The sequence below is a fragment of the Lissotriton helveticus genome, chromosome 9 (genome assembly GCF_964261635.1).
Source record: "Lissotriton helveticus chromosome 9, aLisHel1.1, whole genome shotgun sequence".
NCBI classification, from domain to species: Eukaryota; Metazoa; Chordata; class Amphibia; order Caudata; family Salamandridae; genus Lissotriton; species Lissotriton helveticus.
In genome coordinates this window covers 57,587,944-57,610,211 of record NC_136070.1, presented here as the reverse complement: position 1 = coordinate 57,610,211, position 22,268 = coordinate 57,587,944, and the positions used below count along the sequence as shown (strand labels likewise).

At 48.9% G+C, this 22,268-nt stretch overlaps 1 protein-coding gene across 1 annotated transcript in view; it reads left to right on the top strand.

Moving 5' to 3' along the window:
• FMN1 (formin 1) overlaps window positions 1-22,268 on the top strand; it is a 259,418-nt gene that overhangs the window by 23,669 nt on the left and 213,481 nt on the right. Inside the window, exon 2 of the mRNA XM_078659450.1 lies at window positions 12,500-12,617. Coding sequence (XP_078515576.1) covers window positions 12,500-12,617 — 118 coding nt within the window. The remainder of the gene's footprint in view (window positions 1-12,499; window positions 12,618-22,268) is intronic.

The window sequence follows — 22,268 nt, the reverse complement described above, 5'->3', positions numbered from 1 at the left end:
TGGCGTCCGGGGCGGCAAAGAGGCCCTCCAACGTGGTGCGGCAACCTAAGTACCCACGGAGGCCCCTCCCTGCCGCCCCCGGACGAGACTCGCGTCCAGCCGCCTCCTCAAACCAGTGAGGAGGGGAGGCTAACAACTTCCTGGGGGCGGGTCAGCCCTCCGTGACTATTGGCCCGCCCTCTCAATGGCCACTGCGTGGCCTCGGGCAGGCGCATTTCCATGGGATAACGGCGGCACCGCACAAAGGCGCACCGCTTTCTGCTCGTAAAGCACGTTTGCGTGTATTAATGCCACTTTTGGGGGCGTGGGGGGTGCCTGCTGTGACAAAAGGGATAAGCTCATGAGACAAAGGACAAAACTTTCGATCAGTTAAAAACTTTTAATAACAATGCTAACTTAAAATATAAAACAGCTCAAGTTGGAAAACAAGACCTAAAAAAAAGAAAAGAACAGATGAAAGAAAGGAGGTTACCTTAAGCTAATGGTCTTCCTTCGGCCCTCGGCAGCCGCCCCCTTACACCTGCTTGGCCTGCCTCGCCTTCCCTGCTGGAGGGCCGGCCGCGGTGTGTGGAGATGCCTCGCTGGCAGGGCGGTCCTGCCCGCAGCCCACGAGGACTGCATTTCCTGTGCACTGCTGAGACCGGCTCCCGGGGTCTAGGAGTCTGCTGAGGGTGACCCGGGCAGCTGCTGTGGGGGTGCCGTTCTGCTGGTTGTGCAGACGGCTCCGGCTGAGGGGCCGGCACCCTCCATCCCCTCCCTTCCTCCTGGGGAACCACGGAGGGCGAGTCCAAGCGGAGAGCCGGCGGCAGCCCAGTGCCTCGACACCCGTGAGTGTTTCACTAGGCGCTTTGGTGGTGCTGAGACCTGCGAATCCAAGCGTAGGACACGGAAGGGCCTGAATCTTTCTCTCCGTGGCTTCTCCGGGGGGCTGGTGATACCCAAGATGGTGCCCCAGGGCACACATGGATGGTGGAGGCAGGTAAGGACCTGATCCTTGGCGCGGGCAACAGCCTAAGATCACAAGGTGCTTCTGCCTTCTGTGGAGGCTGGCAGGTGCCCAGCCCCATCCCGACCTCAATGGGGCAAATTCCATGGGTGACTGATCGAGAGTGATTATCAGTCTTTGATGCTGCCAGGTTGTGTGCCCTTTAGTGCATCTTATAGTGACCCCTCGGTTGTCTATTCGGTGCCATTGGCTGACCATAGGAAGCAGAAAGAGGATTTCTGTGAGCAAAGCAAAGGCACCTCCAGGAAGGGTCAGAGCGAAGAGCCGAAGATGTAAGACTGACGCCTGGATTAAGGGTTCTTATGAGTTCAGTTAATGCGCTGGGGTCAGACCTGGCCAAAAAACACTCCTGGACATGGCATCAGCAGTGGAAGAGAGATTGGAGGGCCTTACAGACGTAGTGGCAGATGTAGAATGTAAATATGCTAGATGGAGTTGTGGGTGACCGCAAACATTCCACTATCTAGGACCTTGCATCCTTTATAACAAATGCTAAGGGAATCTTGAAACTTTGTGCACGGATAGGACGCCTGAACCATGCATACAGAGAAGGTCCTTTCTCAGAGACCTGGTAGCTGCCTCAGCGAACTGTTCTGTAGTGATGTTAACCATGATGACAAAAGTGGCGGCGAGGCTGCTGGGTTTGGGAAACAACCTGAATGTTCAAAAGTGGCGGCGAGGCTGCTGGGTTTGGGAAACAACCTGAATGTTCAAAAGTGGCGGCGAGGCTGCTGGGTTTGGGAAACAAGCTGAATGTTCAAAAGTGGCGGCGAGGCTGCTGGGTTTGGGAAACAACCTGAATGTTCAAAAGTGGCGGCGAGGCTGCTGGGTTTGGAAAACAAGCTGAATGTTCAAAAGTGGCGGCGAGGCTGCTGGGTTTGCAAAACAAGCTGAATGTTCAAAAGTGGCGGCGAGGCTGCTGGGTTTGGGAAACAACCTGAATGTTCAAAAGTGGCGGTGAGGCTGCTGGGTTTGGAAAACAAGCTGAATGTTCAAAAGTGGCGGCGAGGCTGCTGGGTTTGGAAAACAACCTGAGTGGTCACAAGTGGCGGCGAGGCTGCTGGGTTTGGAAAACAACCTGAGTGGTCAGAAGTGGCGGCGAGGCTGCTGGGTTTGGGAAACAACCTGAATGTTCAAAAGTGGCGGCGAGGCTGCTGGGTTTGGGAAACAACCTGAATGTTCAAAAGTGGCGGTGAGGCTGCTGGGTTTGGAAAACAAGCTGAATGTTCAAAAGTGGCGGCGAGGCTGCTGGGTTTGGAAAACAACCTGAGTGGTCACAAGTGGCGGCGAGGCTGCTGGGTTTGGAAAACAACCTGAGTGGTCAGAAGTGGCAGCAAGGCTGCTGGGTTTGGGAAACAACCCGAGTGGTCAGAAGTGGCGGAGTGGCTGTTTGGTTTGGGAAACAACCCGAGTGGTCAGAAGTGGCGGTGAGGCTGTTGGGTTTGGGAAACAACCTGAGTGGTCAGAAGTGGCGGCGAGGCTGTTGGCTTTGGAAAACAACCTGAGTGGTCAGAAGTGGCGGCGAGGCTGTTTGGTTCGGGAAAGAACCCGCGTGGTCAGAAGTGGCGGCGAGGCTGTTGGGTTTGAGAAACAACCTGAGTGGTCAGAAGTGGCGGCAAGGCTGCTGAGTTTGGAAAACAACCTGAATGTTCAAAAGTGGCGGCAAGGCTGTTGGGTTTGGGAAACAACCTGAGTGGTCAGAAGTGGCGGCGAGGCTGCTGGGTTTGGGAAACAACCTGAGTGGTCAGAATTGTCTGCAAGGCTGTTGGGTTTGGGAAACAACTTGGTCAGATACGGCAGTCCTTATAATGATTGCTTTCCAGATTAAACGACTAAACACGGAAGTGGGTGGCTTAGTTCAGGTCACCCTTGATATTGCTGGAGTGGAGAGTTCGAGTTCTGTGACCTACCGTCCAACAGAAAGTGGTGCACCTGTGGATCACCACACTCCTGTTTTTCTGTACCGAATGTTGACTCTTGAAAGAAAAAGGGTACTTATGGGCTTGTGAAGAATTCGATTAATTTCTTTTCGCATAATTATGGGAAATTTCTGGGAATTTGCTAGAAATTAAGCTTAATTACATGAAATCCAAATCTATAATTTAGATCTATATTTTAGTGTGAAAGGCGTCCTCGTGCCAATTTTAGATGCGAGGATGCTTTTTGCGCTGAAAAAGGGCACTAAAACCACAATTGATGAAACAGAAGCCGATTGCGTTCTAGTTGTTCCTGTGCTATAATTGAGCCGCAAACAGAAGCGTAATTAAATGATGTGGCATAATCACACAATTTCAATTTTGCGTAACAAGCATAATACGAAAATTCCCAAATGCAAATTACGCCAGCATAATTTTGCTTGTGTTGTGGCTTAGTTCTCGTGTCCATCTGAAAATAGTTACTGTTGGGAAGATTTCAGGGGCATCAGTGATTTTTCCATGTGTATTTGATGTTGTCCTTAAAGGGAACCAGTCAATTTTTCAGATGTGGATTCCGGCAGGACCTTCCTGAACAGCGTTCTTGAAAACACTGCAGTAACTCTTCTGAGGACTATTTTGTTTCTTCCTCTAGTCTCCACGAGTGCTGGAGGTTGTGGTAGTGTGACACCGCTTGGTCGAGGTTCCTCTGTAAAGACAGGCTATAGAGTTCTCGTGACAGGCTTACTGACCGCTCTTTAGGAGTTTAGATATTTTCTATAGGTTTGTCTCTGCTGCCTTCCTTTACCTCGTCAGATGGATCTCTGATCCCTTATGTTTTATGAGTGGAATGTCATTCAAAGTGAGTGTAGTGAATAGCAATGGATAGCATCTAATACAGGATTTTGAGTCCTCCTGTTGTCTTATTTTGGCCTATTGAGATGTTGCTTTAATAAACAGTTTGAAACCTGGATATCTCTTGCCATGTTGGCGTGGCCCACTTGGCATTCTTTCTTTTTGCAAACTGCAGGCCGCATTTTGACTATATTATCCCATGTGCACGTTTTCACATTTAAGAATGGTTGTTGGAGCTATGCCACATATAACATCCAGCATTTCTCCTGTCTTCTGGTCGGGACTGAGAGTTGCATCCTTGTATTGCTAGTGGGAGTCTGAATGGAATGTGTGAACTCCTCAGCTGCTAGTGTGGTCTTGCAGCATTGTTGCGCTGTCAGAATTAGCTGCAAGCTGGAGTGAGCATGCATAGACCTGTTGGGTGCATCCATTGCATATCAGCCTTTTCCTGCATTGGTTGCAAATGGAGGCTTTCATTCCTGATCGGGAGAGTGTGTGAGTGGAGTCGGACTTCGAGCGCTCGGGGGTGTGAGGTCAAGGCGGGTGCTTGGAACACGTAGAGCAGCACATAGGAATGGAGTATCAATAATAGAGTGAGCTATATAGTTCATTCATACTTTAACATTTACCATCTTAGCAGGCAAGGAGTGAGGTGGATGGTGCCCGCATTGTGATTGTACGTGACCTGTTCAGTAATGTAAATGTAAATGTGCTGGACTTGTAAAGCGCACAGCTGCCCGTAAGCGTCCCGGCGCTTGCTTAGGGAACCCGTCCTGGTATTCCCCTGTGAGAAACCCTGGCAGGGTATCCACAAGGTGAAAGCCAGGCATCCCGCCGCGAGGGGCCGTAGTGGAGATTAAGCAAGCTATTGCCCAGAGTCGCAGAGTGTGACCCCGTGAGTTGAGTAGGCACCAGAGCGAGAATTGTTAATCGAACCCTGGTCCACGGTCGATCTCAGCTTCCGGGTTTGCCGCCTCTAACCACTGAGCCACGCTTCTCCACAAGTCCTTCTGTAACAAGAGCAAAGAGATGTAGGGAAGATGATATAGTCTTAAAATTTGAGTATTAGAGCTATTCCTGGCCTCCTGCATTTGATAGAAGATGGAACTAGGGAGTGACAAGTTGACAGGTGACCGCCTTGGCCCTTTGCATCTTCTGGAGTGATGGCCCCCCTTCACTAGGTGCAAAGCTCTGGATTCCCAGTCACCTGGACTCAGAAGTTGGATGACAAGAAGGTGGTAAATTGGTACATTTGACACTCGCCTTACATCTTGGTGCCCTGTTTCTACATCCATTGGAAAATGAGCCAATCACCTGAAATTAATATATGTCAGGTTAAACCATTAAGCGGTTTCACTGTGTTCAAGGCCAAACAGTCTATAGGTATTATAACATCATCTGCATCAAATAGCATCGGTAGCTTGATGGAAGCAAATTAAATTTCACTAGATTTTGTATAATTCGATACCAGAATAGACATGGCTTTCAGAAGTATAGAATGCGCTTCTGCAACTTTGCATGCAGTCAATGTCAGTCATTCGCTAATGCACTGAATAATGCCCCTTAATATTAATGCAACTAATCAGGCGACCATGCTACTAGTAGATTATCACGCGTCGCTGTTGTTGAATGATGGCTGGTACAGGCCTTCTGCTCCAACATACTTGTTATGTTATGTTATGTTATAATAACTTGTATAGCGCACAGCTGCCCCAGCTAAGGGGCGTCCCGGCGCTTTGACTGGCAGAAAGAACATAGCATACATAACAAAAAGAAGAGAAGTAGCAGCGGAACAGTCCATTAAGGTCCAGGAGGGAAAAGGTAGGTTTTAATAACCCTCCTGAACATAAGCAGGTCATCTAGGGCACGGATGTGAGCTGGTAGAGAGTTCCAGAGCTTGGCCGCACGAAAGCGGAAGGAGCGCCCTCCCGCTCTGCAGCGTTTGAACCGTGGAACTGTAGCCAAATTTTGACCCAATGACCTCAAAGAACGAGAGGGGACATAGGGAGTAAGAAGGTGTTCTAGGATCTGGGGAGAAGACAGTTTAAGAATCTTGAAGGAAAGACATAGGGTCTTAAACTCAATCCTTTGAGCCATCGGCAGCCAATGGAGTTTCCGGATAGTTTCCTTCGCTCAACAGAGTCTAGGAAGACCCACCAGGGCCCTGGCCGCCGCATTCTGCGCGCGCTGCATCCGGGTAACTTCCGTCTGATTGGCCCCCAACAGAAGCGAACTCGCATAATCAAGCTGCGAGAGTATGGTGGCCTGGATTATCAACTGCCTGGTAGGGGCGTCGAAGAATTTTAGGATTGGTCTGAGCCCACGCAGAATACCAAAGCATGTAGCAGCAACTTCTTTGGTGTGTCCGCAGAAACTGGGTCTAACCCGACACCTAGATTTTTAACCTCAGATACCGGAATGGGGGTTGGACCCAGCTCGGGAGGCCACCACTGATCGCCCCAGAGGTTGCTGTGCTTACCAATAACAAGAACCTCAGTTTTCTTAGCGTTGAGCTGCAAGCAGTTCGCCGTCATCCAGCCAGCCACTGGTGTCAGACCCTCCCTAAACCGAGGGGCCTCAGAGTCGGAGTCCCCACTGAGTGCAACCGCCAGCTGCGTATCGTCCGCATAAGAAACCATAGTCAGGCCCCACTGCTTGGCGACCGCAGCCAGCGGCTGAACGTACAGATTGAATAATGTGGGGCTAAGTGCCGACCCCTGCGGTACTCCCTGCTCGATGAAATAGGGTTTAGACTCAAATGGAGGAGTCGCAACCCGAAATGAGCAGCCTGTTAGAAATGACCGGAGCCATTCAAGTGCAAGACCACAGACCCCCGCCTCTCCCAGACGCCGTAGCAGTATCTCGTGTGAGACCGTGTCGAATGCGGCACTGAGGTCAAGTAACACCAGTGCCGCAGTCTGACCAGAGTCAAGCACAGAGCGCATGTTCCGTCATAGCAAGGAGAGCAGTCTCGGTGCTATGACCTGCCCGAAATCCATTCTGAGAGGGATCCAGAATATTAGCAATCTGGAGATGTTTGGTCAAGATTTCATTGGCATGAGCCTCCGCAACCTTCGCGGCCCAAGGGAGAAGAGAGATCGGACGGTAGTTCTCCAATAGGAGAGGGTCCAGCGCGGGTTTCTTCAGGATAGGATTGACGTAGGCTTGTTTCCACTTCGTTGGCACTGTCCCTGAGGAGAACGAGAGATTAATGAGTTGGCGCACAGGGGGAAGGCATAGTGCAGCTGACTCTCTAAACTGCGCGGGTCGGTAGGAGATCCGGATTTTACTTTGGTCGCCAGCCTATCAAGCTCTGCCTCTGAGATTGCGGGAAATGTGGGAAGAACCACATTAGTAGTGGAGTTGGACCTCAAGTCCTCACTCTGAGGGATGGTACTAGGGAAGGAGCGATAGATAGTGTGCATCTTTTCCAGAAAAAAGGAAGCAAGCTCTTCGCAGTGGGACACTGAGCATATCTCGGCTGCTGGAGCTCTTTTAGCAGTCAGGTCTTTAAGAACTTTAAAGATCAGCTTTGTAGGATTAGAACTGCGTTTGAACTATTGGGAATAATAAGCCGCACGAGCCCTACATATGGCTCTGTGGTAGACTTTAACTTTAGCAAGGTACTGCATTTTTTTCCCTGCGTCATAAGTTTTTCGCCAGTCTCTTTCCGCTTGTTTGCCCGATTTATTTAGGAGCAGTAGGGTGTTATCATACCATGGGCTGGGTTCTAAGCCTCGGCATTTACTCCATTTAGCAGGAATCAGGGAATCAAGTGCCCGAGAGACCCAATCACAGAACAGATCATAGCCAGACTCAACGTCGTTAAAGGAGCAGAGTGAAAGTTCGCCGAGCAATCGATGGAAATCCTCAAGCTTTAATTTCTTCTATGGGCGTTTAAGAACGACTCTGTCTATGGTATTAAAGGGGGGGTCTCCGATCGCAGGGCGCAGTTCCACCAAGAGATGGTCCGACCAGGCTATCGGAGTAGGTGGTAGGGCCTTTGCCACTGTCAGATTAGTAAATATAGGGTCCAGAATGTGGCCACCCACATGCGTGGGGTGGGTAATCACCTGACTTGACTGCAGCGCCTCTAGATCTGCGAGTGTGCTACTAATAGCTGGCGTATGACAAAGGTCAAAATGGAGGTTAAGATCGCCAAAGACACTAAAATTAGCAGATCCCATCGCAAAAGAGCTCCCGGTTTCTGGGAGAGCCTTTCTAAAAGCGATATCGTTGCCAGGGGGTCTAAAAATCAGAAGCCCAGAAAGGGTAAAATGGTGATTTACCGTAATACGAAAGTGCGCACTCTCGCATCCATCCATAGTTAGTTTCTTCCAGATACAAGGATAGCACGATTTAACTACCGCTGCAATACCCCCACCCCTAGAGTTACGAATATGAGTGTAAATGGAATAATCTGGAGGGAGTGCTAAGTTCAATTCAGCCACAGCCTCATCATGGAGCCAGGTTTCAGTCATGAAGAAAATATCAGGGGCCTCTTCCAGAATAAGGTCGTGAATTTCGGAATGATGCTTTACCAACGACCTAACGTTAAGGTGCCAGACTTTAAGATCTCGAGGAGCCGGAGGCTCAGTGGGCGAGGGTACAGAGGGAGGGGGCGCAAGGAGAGCTCTAATAGGGGTTGGGGGAGTAAGAGAAAAATTACCACATGGACACTGAAAAGGGCCACACAACGGATCAAGAGAGGGATGCTCACAATACCGGGACCATTGTCGAATACTGAGTAGCTCCTCCCGCATATAAATACCTCCGTCGGGCTTAACAGGCACAGTATCCTTGGCGCAGGGCGCCTCCTTAGCGCTGACGGGCAGGACTCTGGCACGATTCCGGCACAGGTCCGGCGCGTCCGCTGCGCGGAGACATAGCCGTCCCCTTTTATGCGCAACTAGAGCGCGTCCCAGCAATAGCCCACACCCAATATGGCCGCCGTCAAAAATAAAAGCTTATTAAATCAAGCACATTGGCAATAAAACGTACGATTTAAAAAATGCGCTAAAGTGAAAGATAGACCTCCCGGCATCTGCCTCAGGAGGGGGAAAAGATCGTTCTGCCTAGTCTTGTCTTTGTGGTTCTCCCTGTGTGATGTAGAACTTGTCCTTAATGGATGCACTGTTCCAACAGTATTGGAGACCTCTCTGGCCCTCTGCTACATTCAGTGTATATCTTGGGTATTGCAATGAACATATATAAAGTAATCCCTCGGTACCATTTTAAACACAGCCATTGGTCAAATCATTCCAATCCAGACTTTTCCAACTGAGAGCTCCTTTGACTATCTATCTCCAACTGTGCTTTCCTAACGGATATGTACATCATCGTCAGATTTTTTTTAAAAAGTGTGTCTTTCTGCAACTCTTTATCCTCCATATCCCGATCATTGAATCATTGTAAATTCGAAAACCCATGCCATCTCCTTCTGATATGTGCCCAACGGGCCACTTCCCTGCTCCAGCGTTACCTGAATTCACCTATAGAGGAGATCTTAATATTCACAGTGATTTAATTGTTTTTTATTAAATGGTTGACAGATTTCAATGGCCCATCATGTCTTGTTTTTGGAGCTGTGTTTTTGTTCCGCGACTTATCGCGGTATTAGAACTGCTCGAACTGATTGTCAAATAGTCTCTTTTTTGCTATGAAATTGGGTAGTCAAAGTTTATTTATTGAAATGGAATACAGTGCATTGCTTTGCTTGTGTTTTAGCGTTGCGCATGTGCTGCATAGGTCTCACTTAAGGATCGGAGTGCGGATACTATAGGAGCTCGAACCACTCGTGGCTCTGCTGTAGCTGTGCACGAGCCCTGCAGCGGTGAGTTTCCCCCCTTTAAATTCAGGCTGTCCAATCAAGGCAAGTCACACTTCCCGCCTCTGAGGACTGGGGGAGCGGTTTCACAATTAATCCTCTGAACTTTTTTTTTTATTCACCTTTTGTAATAATTCTTCTGCAAACCTCTTTGTTCCAGAAGAAGTAAAATAATGACTTCTGACATGTATCCTCTTTTTAACTATCCTCAGCTTTTCAGTTTAAATATATTCATCTTGTATCCGATACTGTTCATCAGTTGCTGCAGGTGGTCTTCATTATTCAACCACAGTAAGTGGTCAGTAAGGTGGAAGCCTGTCCTGAGTATTGGAACCTTTGGGCTTCCCCTTGCACTCGGGCATCAATGGTGTGGGTGCGATTGCAAGAGTGAGAGTTCCCCGTTTAGGGAAACGCTCATTCACCCAGTATTAGTCTCTGCAGTCAGATGTAGTATAGGTAGGTTCTTGTGCAGTGCTAGCAATTGTAATGACAAAAAATAACATTTATGAGCCCTTCCAGAGGGACTGTTCCAAACTTTTCATGTTTCTCATGGTTTACATGGGTACTCTACTGGAGTTAATACCTAGGGCGTTTAGTATCTCTCGGTCTCTGCCAATTTCCTGAGCCCCGGGACTGGTAACCCATTTGTTGGTAAATGGAGTTGTGGCATTTTAAAATGTCGGTCTCCTTTTACAGGAGGTCTATATGTGTTGTTGTACTAGAAAGTTGTTGTACACTTGTAATTGGGATATATTTTGCGAACAGGCTACTGAGTAGTGACCAACTTGAATGTCCCTTCTGTATCCTAAATAGGGCATTGTGGGCGGGTTGAGTTAAACCGAGTACTGGGACACAGTTCCATTATGTCCAAGAATTAAATAGGATTTCAATTGTATAGAGTTTTCGGTTTTACTCATTTTCTTTTCTTTCTGCTGGTTCGCTTTTACCTTGTGGGATTTTTATAATCTATTTCAGGCTCGTCTTAATATTCACCTGCTTAAGTATAACAATTTTTTTTATTGTTTAATTTCACTAAGCCAATTTGGTACTTTATTGAGGCATTTCGAGTAGCAGTTACGCATCATTGCACATCTAGGAATGGACACCTTCATAAAAGTTATTGAAACCATAACATCATCTCAAAAGGCCCCTTAAAGGATGGTAGGCACTAGGGAAGTTCTACTTTTGTATGGCAACCATCATGAAAACAATTCAAATCACTGTCCACCTAGCTGCCAAGTAGCCTCATGTCATGTGTAACATCTTTAGCAAAGCTATGTGGACATTGGTAATATATATGCTGGTGAAATCATATAAATATGTTGACGTAATTGTATCAAATTGTGTAGTTTTGAAGTTATGTATATTTTTTTTAACATAGGGAAGCAGGGATTATCATTAAGGCTCTCCGTTTTATGCTTTTACAGATTGTGTTTTTTCACAGATCAATACAGACAGAAAACAATGTATCTTCCTGTCTGCATTTATTTTGAAATATGGATAAAAAGGGAATATGGGTTTTCTTTTAGATGTTGCTCAGTACTGTCAATCATTAGTGGGAAGTCAGTAGGTGTGCAGATTGACAGGTAGAGGTTTAAAAAAAAAAAAAAAAACTTTTTCCTAATGAAGCTTAAATACCTGCAACAATACACCTATTTAAGCTGTTCTACAGTGCATATGGTTCCAAATTACTGTATTGTACTTGAAATGGCTAAAATGAATTGGACATTCAAACCTGGGTAAGCATTTGTTGGTTAAATACATTTGGAAATAAACCTATTGCAGCTTCATTTGTTTTACACTACGCATAAAATAAATGTGGATGAATACAGATAAAAGAAGCAAAAAATAAATATGGATAAATACAGGCGGAAATGTCAAAAAAATAAATGCCATAGAACCGGGAGCCTTAATTTTCATTCTTCAGCTTCCTCCAAGTCCAGTTTTTTTATTCGATTTGGCACCATGCTCCCACAATTTGATTTCTAACTTCTTCCTGATTTCTTGCAGTTTGGCTGGAGAAACGTATTTTTGCATTTCTCCTGCTGAACACCATATTTCTTTAATACCAAATATTTTCCTAAAACAATTATATATATTTTTCTGTCGATGTTTTTTTTATTTTTTTTTATTCTGTGCCCTTGGTTTTGGGTTTAAGCCCCAAAATGCAAAGTGCTTTTGGCTATAGACTTGAAGCTGGCAATAGTTGCCACGCAAAACATGGGGTCATTTGGCAGCTATGTGGCCTAGAAGCAAAATGCTCTTTGGCCCTACACCAAACCGTTGGGCCCCCAAGCCCTCTGACTTTGTTTTGCATGCGGCTCTGATATCTTTAAGGTTTGCTTACAAACTTTGTTGGCAATTTAGCTCTCTATTGAGACCGTCAAGGGGGATATGTGACCCAGCTGTACTGATGGGGCACGCTGAATCGTGGACATCCTGCATTTCACCCCAAAGGGGAAGAAGATGCTCCAATGCCCAACAAACCTTAGATATAAAGAAGCCCCTTTATACCATGAACAGGGAGGTTCAGTACTTTTAAGATGGACTGGTGCAGTTCTAGCATGTTTTCATAGTCCCATTCTAAGGCATTGTGGGTAGTGTAGTCCTGTACCTGCACAGGGTTAGCCTTCATGGCCTGAATCCTCTGGACACCATAAGTCTGGCTCACAGTTTCAGGACCACAAGTAGGGCAAATGTGGTCTGGTGTGCCAGATGCAGAACTCAGAGTAGTCCAGTGTCCACCTCCCCATATTGTGTGATCCTGGGCAGATCACTTGTGCATTATTTACTTTCTTTGTTCAAACTGAGTACCCTAAGACCCAAGCAGTGCTATATAAATACATATGTTTCATCCTTTTTGTATTTTAAAATAAAATATATATATTTCTTTTTAAGCCGGAGCACAGCCCCTCGGACCCAGAAGACCGGACGCCGGGTAAACTACAGGCTGTCTGGCCTCCACCAAGACCCACTTTGGAAGAGGAGAAGGTGGGACTGAAGTACACCGAGGCAGGTGAGCACGTGCTGCCCCTTCAGACTGTTGAGTGCGCACTGAAGACGTTCTGCATGTCAGTGACTGATATACTGGGGCTTGTCTGCACGCCTCAACATTGAGTTTGTTTGTATTTCTCATTGCAAATGATTGTTGTGGGCAGAGAAATAGACGTCCCGTTGATTATTCCAAGTATCTGAATCCACTGATCAATCCCACACCAGTTCTGTGTGTATGAATGACATCTTCCTTCCATACACTGCTTTCCACCCGAGTGCTTTTTCCCCCTCCGTTCTCTTTATCCTCTGTTCTCTTTCCCCTCTGTCCCTCGGCCCTCTTTCGCCTCTGTCCCTCTGCCCTCTTTCGCCTCTGTCCCTCGGCCCTCTTTCGCCTCTGTCCCTCGGCCCTCTTTCGCCTCTGTCCCTCGGCCCTCTTTCGCCTCTGTCCCTCGGCCCTCTTTCGCCTCTGTCCCTCGGCCCTCTTTCGCCTCTGTCCCTCGGCCCTCTTTCGCCTCTGTCCCTCGGCCCTCTTTCGCCTCTGTCCCTCGGCCCTCTTTCGCCTCTGTCCCTCGGCCCTCTTTCGCCTCTGTCCCTCGGCCCTCTTTCGCCTCTGTCCCTCGGCCCTCTTTCGCCTCTGTCCCTCGGCCCTCTTTCGCCTCTGTCCCTCGGCCCTCTTTCGCCTCTGTCCCTCGGCCCTCTTTCGCCTCTGTCCCTCGGCCCTCTTTCGCCTCTGTCCCTCTGCCCTCTTTCGCCTCTGTCCCTCTGCCCTCTTTCGCCTCTGTCCCTCTGCCCTCTTTCGCCTCTGTCCCTCGGCCCTCTTTCGCCTCTGTCCCTCGGCCCTCTTTCGCCTCTGTCCCTCGGCCCTCTTTCGCCTCTGTCCCTCGGCCCTCTTTCGCCTCTGTCCCTCGGCCCTCTTTCGCCTCTGTCCCTCGGCCCTCTTTCGCCTCTGTCCCTCGGCCCTCTTTCGCCTCTGTCCCTCGGCCTTCTTTCGCCTCTGTCCCTCGGCCCTCTTTCGCCTCTGTCCCTCGGCCCTCTTTCGCCTCTGTCCCTCGGCCCTCTTTCGCCTCTGTCCCTCGGCCCTCTTTCGCCTCTGTCCCTCGGCCCTCTTTCGCCTCTGTCCCTCGGCCCTCTTTTGCCTCTGTCCCTCGGCCCTCTTTTGCGCCCTCTTTTGCCTCTGTCCCTCGGCCCTCTTTTGCGCCCTCTTTCGCCTCTGTCCCTCGGCCCTCTTTTGCGCCCTCTTTCGCCTCTGTCCCTCGGCCCTCTTTCGCCTCTGTCCCTCGGCCCTCTTTCGCCTCTGTCCCTCGGCCCTCTTTCGCCTCTGTCCCTCGACCCTCTTTCGCCTCTGTCCCTCGGCCCTCTTTCGCCTCTGTCCCTCGGCCCTCTTTCGCCTCTGTCCCTCGGCCCTCTTTCGCCTCTGTCCCTCGGCCCTCTTTCGCCTCTGTCCCTCGGCCCTCTTTCGCCTCTGTCCCTCGGCCCTCTTTCGCCTCTGTCCCTCGGCCCTCTTTCGCCTCTGTCCCTCGGCCCTCTTTCGCCTCTGTCCCTCGGCCCTCTTTCGCCTCTGTCCCTCGGCCCTCTTTCGCCTCTGTCCCTCGGCCCTCTTTTGCGCCCTCTTTTGCCTCTGTCCCTCGGCCCTCTTTCGCCTCTGGCCCTCGGCCCTCTTTCGCCTCGGCCCTCTTTCGCCTCTGGCCCTCGGCCCTCTTTCGCCTCTGGCCCTCGGCCCTCTTTCGCCCCTGTCCCTCGGCCCTCTTTTGCCTCTGTCCCTCGGCCCTCTTTTGCCTCTGTCCCTCGGCCCTCTTTTGCCTCTGTCCCTCGGCCCTCTTTCGCCTCTGTCCCTCTGCCCTCTTTCGCCTCTGTCCCTCTGCCCTCTTTCGCCTCTGTCCCTCTGCCCTCTTTCGCCTCTGTCCCTCTGCCCTCTTTCGCCTCTGTCCCTCTGCCCTCTTTCGCCTCTGTCCCTCGGCCCTCTTTCGCCTCTGTCCCTCTGCCCTCTTTCGCCTCTGTCCCTCTGCCCTCTTTCGCCTCTGTCCCTCGGCCCTCTTTCGCCTCTGTCCCTCGGCCCTCTTTCGCCTCTGTCCCTCGGCCCTCTTTTGCCTCTGTCTCTCGGCTATTTTCCTCTGTCCCCTTGCCCTCTTTTCTCCCTGTACCCTTGCCCTCTTTACCCCCTGTCCCTTTGCCCTCTTTACCCCCTGTCCCTTTGCCCTCTTTTCCCCCTGTCCCTTTGCCCTCTTTTCCCCCTGTCCCTTTGCCCTCTTTTCCCCCTGTACCTTTGCCCTCTTTTCCCCCTGTACCTTTGCCCTCTTCCCCCCCCCGTCCCTTTGCCCTCTTTCCCCCACCCCCCCCCCCCGTCCCTCTGGAAAACTTTCCCCTGTCCTTCTGCACTTTTTTCCCCGTCTGTCCTATTGTGCTTGTACTCTTCTGTCCTCCTGCGCTCTTTACTCTTGCCCATCTGTCTGTCTGCGCATTGTTTCCTCTGTAATTCTGCATGCTGTGTCCCCGCTGCTCTTCTGCGTTCTTTCCCCTCTGTCCTGTGCTCTTTCCCCTTCTGAATGAATGAATGAATATTGAACTTATAGAGCGCTAAACTTTGCCCTATTGCGGGACTACTGTGCAGACAAGATGGCGTGTTCAAACTGAAATCTGTATAAAAAGCCAGGTCTTCAAGGCTTTACGGAAGAGAGAATGCGACACCTGGCCAGGAAGCTCTTCCGGGAGGGAGTTCCACAACTTAGCAGCAGCAGTAGAGAAGGCCCTACCTCCCCATTTTGCCTTTGTAAACCTCGGTACTGTTAAAAGATTTTTATCTGCGGACCGAAGTTGTCTAGTGGGAACATAGCGATGGAATATTGCCTACATACCATCAGGGCCTGAGCCATAATGGGCATTGTGAGTCAGGCAAAGTGGTTTAAAGAGGACCCTACGGTCCAGACGAAGCCAATGTAGCGTCGTAAGAGGCTGAGACTTAGTGGTATTTCGGAAGACCCATCACCAGCCTGGCCGCAGCGTTCTGCACAAGCTGCAAACGTCGCACCAGGCCTTTGTTAACCTCTTCTATGCTCATGACGGTTCCCGGCCGTCATGAGTCACGGTGGGCGTGTGCTGATGACGGCCAGGAGCCGTCATGACCACGCCCGCGATAGGAATGTTCAGCACTGCGGCGGAATTCGCGCCGCAGTGATGAGGTTAATGCCCAAATAAAGGGCATTACAATAGTCCAATCTGGACATTACCAAGGCGATAACTGCCTGCTTGCGTGAGGCAAATGAGAGCCAATCAGAGATTTTCTAAGGATCCTGATGATCCCAAAACAGGTGGACACTGTCCTACTGACCTGCAGGCTCGAAGAAAGCGAGTTTTCCACTATAACCCTTAGATTTTTCCCATGGGATACAGGGCAGGGACTGGCGCCAAGCGTGCCCGGCCACCAATCGCTGGACCAGATGTCCACTTTGCTGTCAAAGATCAAGACCTCAGTCTTCTCCCCGTTCAGTTTCATAAAGTTTTCCACCATCCAGAAGGAGACTGCCTGCATACAATTTCTAAAGTTATGGGCAGAGTCCCTAATGCTGTGAGTGATGGACACCATAATTTGGGTGTCGTCAGCATAGGACAACACCTCCAACCCAAAGGATCTCACCACCTTAGCCAGCGGGGAACATAAATATTAAAAAGGGTTGGGCTCAGGTAGGAGCCCTGAGGAACACCACAAGACGGGGCATTGGAGGCCGAATAGAATTGGCCAAATTTCACAGTCTGTGCCCGATCCCTGAGAAAGTAAGCAAGAAGCCCCAGGGCCAAGCTTCCGATCCCTATTTCTCTGAGACGTTCAACCAGCGTCCGAGGAGATAGGGTGTCAAAGGCTGCAATGCTGTCAAGTAGAACTAGCAGAGTGATGTGCCCTGCATCCAGTTGAGTATGGATGTTGTTAAATACAGCAGTTAATGCTGGTTCTGTACTATGATGGCTTCTAAAGCCATGTTGTGAACCATCAAGTAACTGGTAGTCTTTTAGGTAGGCACTACGGTGAGAATTTAGATATGTTTCCAAAATCTTAGCTGCGACTGGTAGCAAAGAGATCGGATGATAATTTTTAAATTCCGTTGGGTCCAAAGAAGGCTTCTTTAAAAGTGGCTTAACCACTGCAGTCCTACACAGGGTAGGATACTGCCCCTCTGAGATAGCTATGTTCAGTACAGCAGTAAGGTGGGGGATATTCATTTCTCAACCAATTTTTAGCACCTTAAGTGGGCAAGGATCCAGAGGGGAACCCGATTTGACTCCTTTTAGTAGCCGATCCGTAACATCTGGCGACATACAAGGGAACGTAAGTAGCCTGGGTGCCTCCTCCATAAGTGCACCTTCATTAAGGAGGAAGGTAGACTGAGCAGATGACCCCGCTACAGAGTTGGAGGCTTCCCGCAAGGAATACATATCTGTGATGTTGGTACGAAAGAAATCTGATATTCTGTCACAGAACTCCTGAGAAAACTCTGAAGAATCTGTGACGGCGGGGGGGTAGTAAGGGAATTAATTACATTTAAAAGATCCCTAGAGGATTTCATCAACTCTGTTATCTTTGAATAGTATAATCCCTTTTCCTCCATAAAAGCCGGTTTATATTCTTTCAAACATTGTTTGTGCAACTCCATACACGTTGGCGCTAAATCTATACGCCACAACCTCTCGTGTTTACGGCACATCTGTCTCAGCTTTCTGAGTTTATCAGAGAAACAGGGAGCAGAGGGCCATCTTCTTGCCGAATAGTGCTTGCTCACAGACGCCAGGGTGTCCATGGCTACTGACAGTAGTTGCGGTAGTTCAGCTGCTTCTGCCTCTGTCCTGCGCTCTTTCCCCTCAGTCCTGCGCTCTTTCCTCTCAGTCCTGCGCTCTTTCCCCTCAGTCCTGCGCTCTTTCCCCTCTGTCGTGATGCGCTCTTTCCCCTCTGTCGTGATGCGCTCTTTCCCCTCTGTCGTGATGCGCTCTTTCCCCTCTGTCGTGATGCGCTCTTTCCCCTCTGTCGTGATGCGCTCTTTCCCCTCTGTCGTGATGCGCTCTTTCCCCTCTGTCGTGATGCGCTCTTTCCCCTCTGTCGTGATGCTCTCTTTCCCCTCTGTCGCGATGCGCTCTTTCCCCTCTGTCGCGATGCGCTCTTGCTCCTCTGTCGCGATGCGCTCTTGCTCCTCTGTCGCGATGCGCTCTTGCTCCTCTGTCGCGATGCGCTCTTGCTCCTCTGTCGCGATGCGCTCTTGCTCCTCTGTCGCGATGCGCTCTTGCTCCTCTGTCGTGCTGCGCTCCCTCCCCTCTGTCGTGCTGCGCTCCCTCCCCTCTGTCGTGCTGCGCTCCCTCCCCTCTGTCGTGCTGCGCTCCCTCCCCTCTGTCGGGCTGCGCTCCTTCCCCTCTGTCGGGCTGCGCTCCCTCCCCTCTGTCGGGCTGCGCTCTGCTCTTTTTTCTCCTCGGTCCTGCTGCGCCCTTTTCGCCTCGGTCCTGCTGCGCCCTTTTCGCCTCGGTCCTGCTGCGCCCTTTTCGCCTCGGTCCTGCTGCGCCCTTTTCGCCTCGGTCCTGCTGCGCTGTTTCTCCTTTGTCCTGCTGCGCTGTTTCTCCTTTGTCCTGCTGTACCTCCCGTCTCCCTTCCTGTGCATTCTTTCCTTCTCTTTTGCATGGCGGTTCCCCACTGTCCTTCCCCAGCCTACTTTCATCTTTCCTCCCACGCATTATATCCTTATTTAGCTATATGTGTGTTTATTGTTCTTTTTCCTTTCAATCTCTATTTTACTCGTGTATTGTCTTAAGGAAATTCCCTCACCGTGGTGTTTTTTCACATAATATGCATTTTCTGATTCTCCTCTTTGTTTCCTGAAATATGATTCTGCCACAGTCCTCACTAGGTCCAAAATCCATTTAAAGACCTGTATATCACATGTTTGAATCCTAATGGTATCCTGACTCTTATCCTCATGACCGGTTGCTTAAATCAGTGTGCAATATTTAGTGGGCAGTAGTGGCTGCTACCGAACTGGGGTGGCAGGGCGGTGCGGGGGGGGGGGGGGGGGGTTAGGGTGCAGTGGAGGGTGGTAAGGAAGGTGGAAAAAAAAAAAGCACTTACCTGAATATCGCCGGCCGCCACCGCCTCTCCTCCGTTCTCTCTGCAGCAGGAAGCACACAACCTCCCAGAATCCCCTGGCCAATCACAACGCTGCCTTACAGCAGCGTTGTGATTGGTCTGAGCACCTTGGTTCGGCACTCAGAGTGGGACTGGGAGGCTGGATATGTCCTCTATGCAGCCTGGGTGGAGAACATGCAAAGTGCACATGAATGTTTAGCCGGCCCAAGACGGCCGGTCAAAATGTCATGCGCACTTGAGGTGCAGCCACCACTCTTCCCTGTGACACGGGGAGCCCAGCCCTGCACCTCCCCTTCCTAACAACCTGGCTTCAATTGCAAGCTCAATACAAAAAATAAAATAACTTTCAGTTATTATCACTTTCTTTTTTGTATTGAGTTTGCAGTTGAAGCAGTGGGGCGGCGCTCCTCCGTCTTGGTGGAGGAACCACTGCTGTTACCGGGTGTGATATTCACTAATTTCTCCAAATATCAGAGTTGAAATGAAGCAAAACACATGGTGTCAGAGTTTGCACACCTAATTATTACAGGTTTAGCCACTTTCCTACTCTACTTTCTCAGACAGATTTTTGGCAGGTTTTTCCGGTGAAATGTGCCCAGGAAAATAATTTTCATGTTGTTTGAGGTAGTAACATCAAAATTTGAAATCGAACTTCTAGTACAAGCTCCCATTTATGCCCAAATCGGAAATACAACTTTTCCCAAATGTAAGTGCAGTGTGCCCATTGCTTTTTGGCCTGGTTACCAAAGTGTGTGCAAGTCGGAAGTGCAACTAGGCCTGGGCGAAATTTCAATTACGCTGGAGTAATTTCAGTAATTCCGCACTATTCTTTGATGTGAAATTACCAATAATTATGCGATTACTTCTACTAGCTTCATTTGGTGTGAAAAATCATACCGCAAGAGTACTTGCACTAGCAGCTGCTCATGTTCGCTAATCGTGTACTGCTTCATTTAGCGCTATTTCTTAGCACACAAATGCATCCTCACTTCCATTTTGGATTCTTAGAAAATAGCACTAAAGGCAGTGAATAGGTTGGTGGGGGCGGCGAAATCTGCCCCAAGAATTTGTAGAGCGACCGGTCGTGCTCGCAAATCCTGTTCTGCTGCATTTAGCGCTATTTCTTAGCACAAACATGCATCCTTGCGTCCTTTTTGGACGCGAGGGGGGCCTTTTAGCACTAAGAAATGACGCTAAACACAGAATTACTCTTGTCTTGTAATTCCAGTTAATCTTGCAGAATTCTTAGGTAATTCCCTGCGATTATGCGACACACAATTATGCGAGTTACGCCCACCCCTAATTGCACCTGGACTCAGACGAGGCCCTCAGTCTTTAGTATTTTCTGAAATCAATGAAGTAAGTAGCATTGATTTGAGAATAGCAGTTATTCAGCACTTTGTGGTAATATTTGCTGTACGAATTTTTCTTTTCGTATTTTTCCTTCAGTTTTGGTGGTTCTGTTGTACATTCATAGTAGGGATACTAGCTCTTAATTTACTAGATGCAAAAGAAAAATACTGAAGTGAGCGAAATATCTGACATTAAATAACTTGAAATATTTTTCTCCCAATTTTTGATATGAAGTGTAATTGTGCTTGTGCCTTAGCAAACGTACTGTATTTTATACGTACTCTAAGGGGCTTTGTTTGGTGCAGCCTCCTTCAGCCCTTTAGCTCAGAAAACTTCAGTCATTGGCTTGCAACATTTTTGATGGCATCTAGCACCAGCCCACAACAGAATTTTAGCCTCACCATTCTGTTGGTTGTTCGGGAGTGTCCTGCCGCCTCAATTGAAATGAACCAAGGACTAATTTACATCTGAAAAGTATACTTTGTGATTGCACATTTAATTTTTTATCTCATTGTTGAATTGTTTGCACAAAACAATGCTTTTTAAATTGTTTTACATTGTAACAGCCATTTTTTGGCTCTTTTTTATTGCTCAAATGTGAGTGTCAAACATTGTTTTGTTAATGCGGGTTCTCAAATACACCCCCTCCATCATGTTCTTGCTTAGTGGGGAGTAACTTGACAGTTTATTTCCACTTGCTTGTTCTTGGCCTGGTCTCTGTAGAGGTTCATGTGTACATATGAATGTTGTTTATTTTGCTTTAGTAAACAGTGCTTTTGAATTGAAGGTGTTTTGCAGAGAGGATCTGCTCTGCAGTACTCCAGAGTCTGAGAGTTGGACTAGTTGTGTAGGGCTGTGGAAGGACCGGTGCCCAATGAACACTGGCACGGATGGCATAATGGCGCTTATTGTCAAGCGCTCTCGCTTCCAGCCACAGGTTACTGCTTGCAGTGAAAGGGCCATTCAGTTCCTATGTATTGTTCAACAGTGCACACTGTTTGGGTCTGGTTACATGAGGCTGTGTGTAACTGAGACTTGCAGTCAGCATGCAAATGCCCCCTGACTGTTTGCATGGGTGGATCAGGTGTTGCTGGCTCTACAAAAGGCTAACTTAGCATCCCACCCATAGACCATTGAGAATGCTTCCTTCACTGGAGGACTGGATTGAAGAAGGCCAGGGCGACTTTAGCTTGGTGTCTGTTTCCATGGAAAAAACAGCTATTCTGTTTCGCCTTTATATTTGATAACTATAGCTGTGTACATGGAACCTTTGGAATCCATGTTTATGAAGTACAGATGAAGGTATAGGCTTCTGGCGACGAGTATCAGAGTTTTTCTATAACAGGTGAAGACTATTGGCGTGTATTGATACTGTGTACTTATGAATATGTACCACTGTACTGCATTATCGCTGACTAACTACCTGTAAAATGTCAACCAAAACCCAATAAACAAATTTAAACAAAAAAAAAACCAAGTGTACAGCATGTGAACCTGTGACTAATGTTGCCTGGCTCCACCCTGATTGTCTGAAAAGGTATTTACTTTGGCTCTGTGCACCCTTTTGTTTGTTAAGCACCACAGAAGGAAGGACTCACCTGGCCTCACCCAGTGGAGCTTGTGCCTGTCTTCTGTGACAGCTGGAAATTGTCTGCTTGAGGACAAGCTTTACGCCCGCCCAGCCCGCTAGTAATCGCTTGTTTATCCGGGTGTGGTTTACTTCTGTCCACATCACTGAAGATTTCTTTGCAGTGGTCATGTCGCACAGGGATTATTCACACCCTCCTATCACCCTCTTCTGCTTGTGCCAATTTAAGTTCTGTTGCCTGTCCCGGTCACCCATGGGCATCGGCATGGGGAGAAGGTGCACGTGATCGAAAAAATAAGAGACAAAATAAGCAAGACCGCAAGAAAGAACAAAGGAGGGAGAAACACAGTGAGACTCGGTGGCTAAAGAAAGAGCGAGGCACAAAGAGCAGGAGAGAGAAATTAAGAGAAGGAAACAGGTGATATTAGTATGATGCGGCCAACATTTGCCTCGTCGAAGTGCTTTTTAGGTTTCGACCTGGCGATCTGCGCAAGCAGTTCGCGCAGGTGAAATCTTTTGTTTACCATATTGGCTATCGGAACGTCCCCCACCTCCCATTAGCTAGCTCCATAAATGGAGGCTAGCCATTGGGAGCCGGATCTGTCCGTCAAGGCCGG